The sequence below is a fragment of the Polypterus senegalus genome, chromosome 17, assembly GCF_016835505.1.
Source record: "Polypterus senegalus isolate Bchr_013 chromosome 17, ASM1683550v1, whole genome shotgun sequence".
In the NCBI taxonomy this organism is placed as follows: Eukaryota; Metazoa; Chordata; class Cladistia; order Polypteriformes; family Polypteridae; genus Polypterus; species Polypterus senegalus.
Window position 1 is genome coordinate 31,466,786 of NC_053170.1, and position 13,670 is coordinate 31,480,455.

Here is a 13,670-nt window from a genome sequence, read left to right on the forward strand (position 1 = left end):
CAACATTTAATTTACTTTGTTTGCCTCTAATTGAACAGACCTGACTTTAAGTGATGTCCTCTCGGCTTCTGCCATTTTTGAAAACAGGCAAAACTGTAAAACAGGAAAAATTGTCAAGTTTCAGATCAGGCTGGATACATGCAAACATTAAGTAACTGAGTGTGTCTTTGCAGTTTTTTTGTGACAACAGCTTCTCTGTTTTTGTGCAGATGCCAGCATCACTGCCAGTTTTTTGTCAGTCGCATGGATGGTGCTGGATTATCACCGCTCACTTCGCTCTTTCTTACCAGAGAAAAACAATCTGGGCTGCATTTCATCTCTTATTTACTTTCTGTGGAACTTGCTCCTCATAACTTCAAGGATTGTTGCTGTTGCAGTCTTCACGTCGGTTTTACCCCCTTATGTTTGTCTGCACTTCCTTCTGCTTTGGGTGTCCTTGCTGTTTTGGGCTGGGATTCAGAAAACTGATTTCATGGATAGTCCAGCTGGAGAATGGCTTTACAGAGCCATGGTGGCGCTCATACTGTACTTCAGCTGGTTTAACGTGGCTAAGGGTCGGACTCTCGGCAGAAGCGTTATTTACCACACTTTCATTGCTGTGGACAGTGGGATTCTTTTGGTCACATGGTGGTTTTACAGAGACCCTACTACTACTGATGCCTACGTAATGCCAGTCATTGTGATGCTGCCTTTCCTGTACCTGATGGGGATAATGTTTAAGGTGTTGTATTACTGGAAATTTCATCCCCCCAGTCTGGGATCCAGTTATAGAAGCTGAACAGGATGTCATCGATGACCTTATAGGATTTAGATCACTTCCTGCAACTGAAATACCACAGACTATGATAAACAAAAGAATGTACACTCTTGCCAATAAATTTTTCTTTTCACCGCAGAAGCCGCAACATCATAGATTAAATGGATCAAACTCTACCGTATAATGGTAGCATTTAATGGTCTGGAATATTTGCCAGCATCCTTGCAATCTATCATCTGATGAGGAAGAAAATGCTTTCAAATGCCATCTGCCAGATACTAACCTACTTCAGCAGCTCCTAGGAAACACCAAAGAGATGACCTCACTTCCTATTCTCTAAAGCAACGTTTGTCAACCTTTTTAGAGTCATGACATATATAAGTGCCTTTATAACCCACCAAGGACCAACAGCCTTGGGGGGGATTTGTCCAAATTGTCAAAGCTGGAGGGGGACCAAGCATGATTGTCAGAATGGAGAACTGCCTCAACCCACCATAACCCACTTCCAATATAAAAAATAGCAGCTCTTGACCCACCATTGAGTTGAGAAACACTGCTTTTTAGCATAATTGTGAAATACCTCCTAACTGTATGTCAGCCATCCTAAAAGTCTACCGTTCATAGGCCAAATTAATCTTTAAAAGGTGACCACTTGCACTTTGTTTTTTAAAATGATGCTATTCTGTTTCCGACCTCCTGTACTTCTATATTGTATGTGCCTCCCTTTGGAATTCGATGAGCCGTGCAAATACAGCGTATGCTCGCATCCCAGTGTTGTTGGTGACGCTAACGCCTCAATACATCGATTTGTTAGTTACTGCGATGTTATAAAACCTTAACCAGGACTTTATTTAGTCTTAGTATGACTTTTAAAGCACCAGTGACAGCATCTGTTAGTGACTTATTGCAATATAACGACACCTTAATCAACGCATTATGTTAAATAGTAATAAGTGATTATTAGAAGCTCTATAACAATTCCTTAAAGCTCCAAGGTGTTACGGTTTGTCTTATGCTGTGCTAAGTGAGGTAATGTGGTCCACCTCAGCACCACACTGGAAAAGTGTGAGGTTTTTTATGGTTGCTGAAGTGTCAATCCAGCCACCAACCCCCTGGCTTTCCCTCTACGTTGGAGGACCTTCTTGCAGGGCTGGATGCAAATTAACGTCATACCCAGGATAAGGGAATTGCAGGTTAAGGGCCTTGCTTCAGGGCCCGACAGAGTAGAGTCATGCCTGGCATTTACGGGGTTTGACCGGGCAACCTTCCTGGTGCAGATCCCTAACTTAGAGCCACCACTCCACCCATGGATTGCTATAAATCTGTTACATTATCAGAAAGGTTAAACATAGTGATCTTGAATTTAATCCTTTCAGTTACAACTGAAATGGAAGGACCTAAAGCTTTTTCAGTAGTTTCATTAAATGAAATTGTTCAAAGTTCAAGTTCAAAACAAAGAACTGAATTTAATAAATAATAACTACAACAGAACTGCCTACTAAGTCAGAAGCAACCACAATCCAAAATTAAAAATCCTAAATAATAATAAATTAAAAGTCGTTAAAAAAAAAAAAAAAGAAGCACGAAAGGGACCTGACAAACACTGTTGCACAAATCAAACAAATGCTAGCACAGAGTGGCTGAGGTAGCAAGTGGTTACAGTAGGTAACTGAATTAAATGCAGCATCTCAAAGTCCTAATTGAGAAAGGCCTGGTTAAGAGAGCAGGGATGAAACAAAACATAGACAGACGCATGGCAAAATGACAAAGAAAAATGTTATTTAAAAGAAACAAAATCCAAAAAACCGAGCTGCGATCCAAACAAGCAGTAGTGCTCGTATCAACGCTCCAAATACCCTGAGAACATATGGGGGGAAAAAAAGACAACCTTAGAAAAACTCTCTCTCGTTCTAGTAGACTCAGAAAGTATTGTGACCCCTTCACTTTCTGCACTCTTTACTGCGTTGTATATTTAGTTTCTGACTGCCCTTGACTAACCCGGACACAACTCAGACTTAAAGTGCATAGAACATCTGTGGAGGGACCAGAGGACGGCAGTTTACAGACGCTTCCCATCCAATCTAACGAAGCTCGAGCGGATCTGCCGAAAACAGGAGGACAAACTGCTCAGATGCAGGTGTGCAAAGCATGTAGAGTCTAACCAAGTAGACTGAAAGTTGCAACTGCTGCCAAAGGGGCTTCTACAAAGTACTGAATTAAGGGTCTGAATACTTATGTTAGTGACAGATTTTAGAAGCTGATTTTTAATACATTTGCAAACCTTTCTAAAAACATGTTTTTGTCATTATGGGTTATTAAGTGTAGATTGATGGGCAAAAATATTGTTTATCCATTTCAAATTAAATCCACAACATAACAAACTGTGCAGAAAGTGACAGGGTCTAAATACTTTACTACTCCATTATAATTCTGTTTCTCGTGCCTTTCCTATCTATATACACACAATCTGTGACTGTAACCAAAGAAGATGACATACATTCTACCGAAAAGCAGCTTCTGCCGCCCCACAAAATCTGCTGCAGCCAACATTTATCTTTAGTGAGTGACGTGCACTGTAATTTTAAAAACCATTAAGTTGTAAAATAGGTAATCTTTTGCTGCTACACTCTTCTTAAAATTTTCAATTAAATTATAGATGTTCCTTGTAGTCATTACTTTAATTACTAGTTAATTTCTGCATTAAATGTACTTGTGGTATAATGTATTTCGTATACAATTTATTTGTGAATTTATAAATGCCAAGCAGTGTGAGGTGGGGTTTCTTCAAACTTAGGCAGTTTATTTCAGGCGTTTTATATAACATTAAGTGGTCGTTTCTGATTACCCGTCACTGTGGAAATTAGCAGAGTGTAGGCTTCTCCTCATCAGAAATCAACTAATTTAATACTTCAAACTAAAAAGGCCAACACTTGTTGTTCAAAAGGAAAACCATTAAAATACACACACCATATACCGTATTTTAGTCTGTTAAAGGAACACCCCACCCAAAAGTAATGTGATATTTTACTTACACTGCGTAGTTTGTCAGGAAAAGATTTAATCTCATGTTTTCCTTAATACTTAATATTTTGGCGAAAAAAATGAATGCAAATGTATAACGAACATGTGAATTATGCAACATGATTAATGCTAGAAGTTTTTCTTTATTCCAGGGATGGTTTTTCATGTTGTTTGCTGTTGTATGGCCACCATTATTGTCCACTATATCATGTTCTGCATGAAGACATGAGATTAAAGTATTCTTGGTCATCACTACAAAGTACATGGGGTAAACAACATATAAAAAAATATACAGAAATATATATATATTTTTTTTGGGAGTATTCCTTTGGCTGCAAACTACAAGACAAATTGTACTAATCATTTCTTGAACTGAATGCTGTTTGAAGTAACTGCATGCTGTTGTGCCAAAGCAACTAAGATTATCTACCAGCATTGGGGTGTGTGTGTGTGTTTGTGTGCGTGTGTGTGTGTGTGTGCGTGTAGCCCCCATACAAGTGCCTTCATGTAGCAATCAGATGGCAATGGAGAACTTAAATCAGTTATGCGATACAAGAGCTGTAAAAAGCAGAATGTAAAGTTGGATTTGAAAATGTGAATTGAGCAGTTGAGGATGAGAGAGGAGTTAAATAAAGGACAGAAAGCTGATCATGTTAAAAAATAGATTAAAAAGAAGGTGGAAAGAAAACCAGGAACAAGTCAGATTTATGGCCAATTATGGCAAACATATAAATAAAAGTGGAGGCCCGGTGAGTGTCCTCATGAAAACATTTAAAAAAGCAAAATCATAAGTTAAACTGAAACCAGCTTGATGTAGGAAGTAGAGACTCGACGAGAGCACTTCGTAAAATGAGCCTCTGGTGAGTGCTGTGCAGTTGTAGTGGCTGCGCTTATGAAAGGAGGCAGAAGCAGAGATGTGGGGGTTATGTGAGGCCTGCTTGGACCAGAAGGCTAATGATGTTTAAAAAAAAAAAAAAAAAAAAAAAGAGGTAATGTTAAAACTGCAATTACATTTTAAGAAAGAAAAAAAAAAACACTTTACAAGGTGTAATATGGTCTGCACTTATTGCAACATTTCGTCATAGCACTGAACACAAAAAACAAAGATGTTTGTAAAGGCTATTCATTATACAAGTGGTGGACGAGAACAGATGAATATGGTTAGGTTAATGCTGAAATATATATATAATTTATTATGCATGATTGGTTTTTAGCTGTGTGTGTGTATATATATATATATATATATATATATATATATATATAATAAAGTAGTGCATTGTATTTTATTGTTGGAAGATGTTTTAAAAATGCTCTTATTTTAACAAAATACCTCATGCAATCTTTTTTGATCCAAGGATTATAATATGTAATTTATTTTCAGCATATATTTTATTGTTGTTCCTTTTATTTTATGTATATGCATTTTTTGTCATCTTATTTTATATAATATGAGGCATGAAACATGTACAATTGTGAAAAAATCGTTTTAAATATTTGTATTTTAATACAACACTATGGCAACAAGGCTGCTGGAAGGTTTGCTAGTTGTTACTCAACTAAAAGGTTGTAACTGAAGGCCTCCTCCTTTGTAATGAATTATTTACATTTTAAATAGATAGTAAAGGTTCATGTTACATACAAAGTGCCGACATGCATTATGGGGAAGCTTATTAGCTGCTGGGTGCAATCAGATCATGTACAGTGAGTTACCTAAGAGGAGGAAAACGTTACAATTGTCATATGCAGAGAAAGTCGTCAGTCAGACTATACAATGAAAATCTTACTGTTCATGCTCTGCCAACCACATGCTACACAAATTAAACACAAAACATTACAGTTAACCCTTCTAATAGTCAACAGACAATAGATAAAGAAAACACAATAAATACCAAGGTGCAATGCAAACATATATAGTGCAAATACCACGAGCATTATGTAAATATATAAATCAGATAGGCCGACAAGCATATAATCTAAAACAAATAAAAAATAAAACCAACATAATACAGATAATCATAATGGAAAAGGTGAACAGAGTAGTGAAATTACTAGCTGGACTGATGTGCCAACAAAGTCACATTGTGAGGAGAAGACGGGAATCATCCACAAGTCTAACTGACTGTGGACATAAACTGTCATGTCGTCTTGATTTCACACTCCTCACACTCAAGGCTTACACCTTCTCTGTTTGCCTTATGTGGCCCTGGAGCTGTGATCTGAATAAGATCAAATGATATGAATGAACAAACAAACGAAGGAATGAACTGGACTTTGCTTTAATTGTTTAAAGCTTAAAATTAATGTCATTGCTGTTTTTAAACAAGTGTAACTTATATATGCAAGCAAAAAAAAAACATACAATAATTACATGTGGTTATAGGTGTGTGTGAACTCTTCTCTTTGAAAATGCATTTAAGAAAATTTTTAAATTGTGTCTTCCAAGACAACCATCTACATTTACCAAAAATGAAAAAAAAAAAAAAAAACTGACTCTGAATGGATCAAATGAATTTCATTTACGACAATAAACTTGAGCTGACCCTTTTAATTTGTGTCAAAATCTTTTTTTATTTCGTTGAGTGGGTGTGGCACAAAGATGTGAAGATTTTTAAAAGGAGTTTGAATGGTTGGATTCAGTTAGGGAAGAAATTTTGTAGTCAGAAATTAATAAAGGAGTGCAGTTTATTTACCGGTCTGAGATATTTAGTGCTACCAACTAATGTTGTGCTAAATGCTGAGGACTCCACTCTATCTGTCCAGCCCTTTCAGTATTTTAGGGCATTTGTCAATGGTCATGGCCTACACACTACCAGAAGCCTGAAATTTATCAAACCAATTTACAAAAGTGTGACGGAGAAGGAATTGTTCCTTGCAGAGGAACCTTAAGCTTAATATGAACTTTTTTGCACCTCTGCTACAAACAGTGTTGGGTAAATAGATCTTTATTTGTCCCGTGTGGGTGGGTGGGGACTATATACTAGGGAGAGAGAGAGAGAGAGAGAGAGAGAGGAAAGGCACAGATAGATAGATAGATAGATATGAAAGGGACTATATACTAGATAGATATGAAAGGCACTATATAATTAATAGATAGATATGAAAGGCACTATATAATAGATAGATAGATAGATAGATAGATAGATAGATAGATAGATAGATAGATAGATAGATAGATAGATAACCCCCAAGTATTTATAACAGTGTGCCCCCTCTACATTCACTCCCGTAGTATTGACCGGACCGAGAGGCTCTTTGGTGCAGCGGAAGTCAATAACCAGTTCCTTGATTTTGCTGATGTTAACTTGCAGGCAGATCCTTTTGCACCAAGAAACAAACTTCTCCACCTGACTCCTATACTCTTGTCTCATCCCTCTTACTCATACACCCCATAAGTGCAGAATCATCTGAGAATTTCTGCAATTGACCTTACCTGGTGTTTTATTTATAGTCCGAGGTGCACTGATTAAACAGCATGGGAGACCGGACTGCTCAGTGAGGGGACAGACAGTCTGTTATCGAGGACACAATAGGCTCAGCCACCTGTATATATCTGGGCTTAAAGTTAGTTAGTTAGTTGTAAATTACTTTTAAAAATATATATTAAAAATTACATATTGCTTAAAAATATAAAAAAGTATTCAGAAATACTACTTTTTAGAACTGCATCATATTATATATGATGTTACTTTTATTACTTTACAAACAAGTATGACAATTTCAAAAATATTAAGCAAGAAAGTCCTTTAAATTAATGCAGCACGTTTGTGGACCCATCTGGAATTGAATGTGCACTCACAGAAGAGCACGATAGAAATTTTATTATTTTTTATTGTGCAATTCAGATCTTTTTATATATATAAATAAATAGTCCTATGGACAGTAAAAAGAAAAAATTATTGTATGGCGCAGCACTCTGGCGCTAGATATAAACTTCATTCACGTTCACTTTTCTTTCATGTGCCATAAAAATAGAAAGCGGTGTGTGAATGCAGGAGTGACCCTGTTTTGAAGAAATCTGTACTCAGTGGAATTTACAGACACATTGGACGGCATTTTGCATGGAACACGTGCTAAATCAAAAGAGAAATGGCACACAAAGCTTTAAGAACACAAGCAGATCCGTGAGCATCACACCTTAGTGTGCCTGCACCAAACCAGGCGGGACATTGAATTCCCCGGGCCTCAGGTATCTTCATAACAGCTCCATATTACATGCAGGCTGCAAGTCCTCCACAATACAGAAAGCAGTACAGTTTTGAGGCATAGAGGGTACAATAACAGTCTTGCTTTGAGCAGTAAAATCGGCATTTTGTTGTTTTGTGACTGATGACGACATAAATATAACAGTAAAAGGCTATTAGTGACTGCTAGGTACTAGTGTTAATACATCGGGAAAACGAAAATCAGTGCAGACTTTAAGCAGTTTGTTAAAAATAAAAAACTAATATCACTTTTCAACCCAAGATAACTGTAATCCACTGTATTTATTACTCAGAATTATGCCAGAGGTTTTAATCAGCCATGCGCTATATGACTTATTAAAGTGTGATATCATGTGCATGAAATCTTGGGGTAAAGCAGCAGCTCTCACAGCATTCTTTCCTTCATGTTTAGTGTCATTCGTCATGTGCCTCACATAGAGCTAATCACGTGACTACAAAAAAAAAAAACTAAAAAAAGTTTCAACTTTCAATCTTAGCAGTTTAGTGCCCTTCAGCTAAAAGAAGGATGGTGTGATCTGTCTCTGGAAATGCCCGGTGTGTAAGGCACATCTGAAGCACTTTGTGAATTACTGGAACCATAAATACAGTTGGTTCAACCTTTTGGTTTTCTAAAACCTGTGCTTCTATTTTCTAACCTGCTTGTCCATTTCCGAATTTTGGGGAGCTGGTGCCTGCCCAAAAGCATGTTGCGTCAGTCCATCAAGTCCATCACAGAGCACTCACTCACTCACACACACACACTCTAGCTGTCTTATAATGGAACAATGTAGAGTCATCAGCTAACTAACTGGACAGCCATAACATTCAGATTTCGGAGGAAACATGAAGCATCAGACCTCATTGCAGGCATGAGAAGAGGCAACTCACACGGAAAGTGTCAGGGATGGAATTTGAACCCAATGTTTCTTGAATTCTTAAAACACAGCGGCAACAGATTAATGCTGAATAATCATATTCAGAACAGCAAGGGACCAGAATCAATCCAACAGCATTGCTACATCCAGCAGGGACCTGCCTCTGCCTGTGAATGTGTTCCTCAGGATGTGCAACCTTATTTAAACAAGCAGATACAGTTATTTCCAGTACCCATAGCAGAGTGATTAAGAAAATAGACCAATAAAATAAGATTATGCCTGATTTTTCATGTTGGCTTACATCTCCAAAAATAACCAGCTGAAGGAAGCCCATGAAACAGCACAGCGTTGCAGTGAGAAGTCTCTGATGATCATCTTTGTCCTTTTCGGGAGAGTAGCAGGCATCTTCCTGGGCACCGGCAGCAGCAGAAGGACTTCGGACAGGTTCATAGGTGGGGTTTCAAGTACCACAATGTAATGTCAGCCATATTATACTTGTATACATATTAGGTTATTTTTGTTTATTTAGTCTTTCTATTGTTGTTTTAAAATAATTGTATATAGTGAATTATTATTTGTTTTTTTTTTTCTCCTATGTTTTTAGGTAATAAGATTTTGTTGATGTGGTGTTTATTAATGTTACTGTTATGTTTTATGTTCAGCATATATTAATAATAATACATTTTATTTATAAAGCGCCTTTCCCATGCTCAAGGCACTTACAGAATCTAAGAAAGAATGGCAGGGTATACAGTATATAGCATTGTACAAACCAAATAAATAAATAAATAAAGAAGATTAAGACAGTAAATTCAGAGAAAGCCTAACAGACAACAGAACTGATGGTCCAGCACACACACATACAGGTTACATGAGCATCTTGACATGGAGGTAAACTGAGAGAAGGGTAATAAAGTCAAGTAGAGCTAAAAGCCTTCCTGAACAGATGAGTTTTGAGTTGTTTTTTTAAAGAATTCATGGAGTCAGCTGATCTGATTAATTTCGGTAGGTCATTCCAGAGTCTGAGCACTCGCTATACAGCTGAAGGCCCTGCTGTCACCCATGGAGTGTAGATTAGTGTGGGGCACAACAAGATTGCCAGAATCAGAGGACCTTAGTGGGTGGACAGGCACATAGTGATGGAGAAGGTCACTGATGTAGTTTGGCACGATGTTATTTAAGGCTTTGTAGGTTATTAGTAGAATTTTATATTCGATTCTGTAAGACACAGGGAGCCAGTGAAGACGGAGCAGGATGGGTGTGATGTGCTCGCTGCTGCTGGTTTGTGTAAAGACTCTTGCAGATGTGGTCTGAATAAGCTGGAGCTGTGATATAAGATTAGAAGGGGCACCTGCCAGGAGCGAGTTACAATAATCGATGCAGGATGTAATAAAAGCATGGACAAGTTTCTCAGCATTAGAAAAGGAGAGGAAGGAGCGAACACAGGATATGTTACGGAGGTGAAAGTAAGAAAGTTTCTTAATGTGATTTATGTGGGCGGAATAAGAAAGGGAGGAATCAAAAATGACACCAAGATTCTTTGTAGTAGAGGCAGGTCTGATGAGATCACCACCAAGATGGACTGGGAAGGAGCTCATTTTATTAAGTTACACTTTAGTCCCAATTAGCAGAAGTTCAGTTTTGTTGCTATTTAATTTTAAAGAGTTCTGCTCCATCCAGGTTTTAATTTCACTGAGGCAGGTTGTGAGCTGAGAAAGCTCTGATGAAGTTCCACTTTTAACATTGAAGCAGAGTTGAGTATCATCTGCATAAAAATGATAACCAAATCCATAGCTATGAATAGTATGGCCAAGGGGAAGCATAGAAATACAGAAGAGAAGAGCCCTGAGGAACTCCTTGTGTGACTGGTGCCGAGCTGGATCTGCTGTTGCCAAGACTAACAAACTCTTGACTTGAACCGCTAGAGGGCAGTGCCAGAGATACCCAGCATGTTCTCCATTCTGGACAGTAGAATGTCATGTCTGACCTGAGTGTCAAATGCTGCACTGAGGTCTAATAGAATTAATATGCTGGTTTGTCCAGAGTCTGCTGCCATAAGCAAATCATTGGTTACCCGTAGCAGAGCAGTTTCACAGCTGTGCTGCACCCTGAAACCAGACTGAAAGGGTTCCATCAAGTTATTAGAGGTTAAGTAATTGGTGAGCTGGGAGGCTACAACACGCTCAAGAGCTTTTGACAGGAAAGGTAAGTGGGAAATAGGCCGGAAATTGTTAAGATTGTCAGCATCAAGACCAGACTTTAACATTGGGGTTACAGAAGCGATTTTAAAAGTGAGCGGCACAGAGCTAGTGTCAAGGGATGAGTTTATTATTGTTGTAACAGTCGGGATTATGGCATGAAGGCAGGATTTAAGTAGTGTGCTGGGGATGGGGTCCAGTACACAAGTAGTCGGCCTGTCTCTTGTAGGAGGAACCTTAGGAGGCAGGGCCATCTAATCAGACACTGACCGCAGCAGAACTTAAGCCGAAGATGAAGACAGATCAACAGCTTTGTCATTACGTTGCTGACTTCCGATTCCTTCATGTGACTTTCTATTTTTGGATTCCTGGTTGTTTTGTCGTGGGAGGGTTGAAGGTTGACCCTATTCTTCCCCTTATACTTTTTATTATGTACACCTTAACAGAATGCCTTCAATCCCATACTCTTACCCCACTGTCAGGTACTGTAGTTCAGCCCTGCACCCTTTCTATAACCTCAGGCAATTAGACAGAACACCAAAACAAGGCTGGAGAAAAGTTGCACATTTATCCATGTGTTACATGGAAAGGAGCAGAAGGAGGGTTTTTTTTTTTTTTTTTTAAAACAGTGGCTTTAGTGCCAATCCTGCCACCAAGTTTTACATGCAATATTGAGGCAGTGCCATGAAACAAAAGCAAAAGAAACTGTGAACACCATATGTTCCAGTACTGCTAGATGTTTAATGTCTTCCAGGTAGCCCATTTCTTGTGTTACTTGAAGTGTCAACCATAAGTTAGGGCATTCTTAAACTGACCCCAAACCCCAGTGTCAGCTTTTTGTGGATATTATAAAGCTAATCTAGGTGGCTTGGTCATCATCATCTCTCTTGAACAACTCTGCCTTTCTTTACAATTACATTTCTTGTCTCCAAAATGAACTTTCAGACCTCATACACTTTTGCCATTTGAGTCACGATGCTAGTGAGGTTGAGGTGTGCATCTTGGGACAGGAGTTGTAAGAAGTGAGACAATTCGCACTTAGGCTGGATATTTGACATAAACACCTCTCTTTCTGAACTACAAACGAATGCTTTACAAAAACTTGGGCTTACACAGGAAGTCATTTAATAACATTGTGCATCTCGTGTGTATTACCAAAAGAGGAGACTCTGCATGTTTGATATTAGGTTGGTCTGCTCTTTTACCTTAAGATTAACACAAACACACGTAGATCATATTTACACAACAGATCATATTTACACAACTACATGAGTGACGCTCTGTAATATTCCACTTCTTCCTCAAGCCGGTCACCCCTCAGTACTCCACACATGGACTCACAGTCAACAGCACCCAAAAACACACATGAAAACTCATACACATCAACACATACTGGTTTACTACACAAAGCAAAAAAGACTGGAAAAGAACTGGAAAAGCTGAAGAGGCCATTTCTGTCAGTGTGCAACTTGAAGTGAAGCAGTTTTAATAAAAATATTTAATTTAGGAAAAAGTCTTATTAGGAGTTGTTTTCATGATTGATTTTATTAAAGGAAATTTGTTCATTTGTAGCTATTCTGGTGCTATTTGAGCTTAAATGGGGGTCATTTCTTGAGGTGAGAGAACATTAAAAAATGATTTCATTTGAAATTAATGGCAATTATGTGTTTGGGTTACAAAAATTCACTTATTAAAGGGTTTTCACAAATGGATTAGCTTCACAAATGGAAGCCTATATAAAAGAGACGTTTCCCATATTACCTGGAATTTGCCTTTAACTCTGATCATTTACCATATAGGATTGATATTTGGGGCGGCACGGTGGCGCAGTGGGTAGCGCTGCTGCCTCGCAGTTAGGAGAACTAGGATCACTTCGCAGGTCCTCCCTGCATGGAGTTTGCATGCTTTCCCCGGGTACTCCAGTTTCCTCCCACAGTCCAAAGACATGCAGGTTAGGTGCACTGGCGAATCTAAATTGTCCCAAGTGTGTGCTTGGTGCGTGTGTGTGTGCTTGGTGCGTGTGTGCGTGCCCTGCCTGGGGTTTATTTCCAGCCTTGTGCCCTGTGTTGGCTGGAATTGGCTCCAGCAGGCCCCCGTGACCCTGTAGTTAGGATAATGGATGGATGGATTGCTATTTGGCATCAAACTTGCAATTGTGGAACATGTAATACAGAATGGGTTTCAGTGTGATTAATAGATTATGTAACTTAATAACGTCTGTCCATTTGTACAAATGGTGGCACTCTGGTTAGCACTGCTGCAGATAGCTGCACCTCTCTCATGTCCTGAAGACATGCAGTTGAGGTTAACTGGGGGCTTTAACTTGACCTTAGGATGACTGATGATGCCGATAGACCGCAAGCCCCCAGCCTTGACCCCTGTGACCCTTAAGGAGGTTTGATCAAGTTGCCCTTTTATTGAGTTTTACTTTTTCCTGTTCTTTGCAGTAGAGCCAAGTGCTGGGGACCTTTCATTAAATCTGTACTGGACAGTCCTTATGTTGGCACGCAGATCCTCGATCATTTAACTTCAAAACTTATTTTCTGTAGCCTGCACATGATACTCCACCCAATTTGTGAACCTGTCCTTTTCCATTGGAGAGTCCTCAGAATGCGGC

At 38.7% G+C, this 13,670-nt stretch overlaps 1 protein-coding gene across 1 annotated transcript in view; it reads left to right on the top strand.

Annotated features, from left to right (window-relative positions):
* LOC120517459 (XK-related protein 8-like) overlaps nucleotides 1–4,764 on the top strand; it is a 30,687-nt gene extending 25,923 nt beyond the window's left edge. Inside the window, exon 3 of the mRNA XM_039739798.1 lies at nucleotides 210–4,764. Coding sequence (XP_039595732.1) covers nucleotides 210–778 — 569 coding nt within the window. The 3' untranslated portion in view covers nucleotides 779–4,764. The remainder of the gene's footprint in view (nucleotides 1–209) is intronic.
* Nucleotides 4,765–13,670: the final 8,906 nt, after the last annotated feature.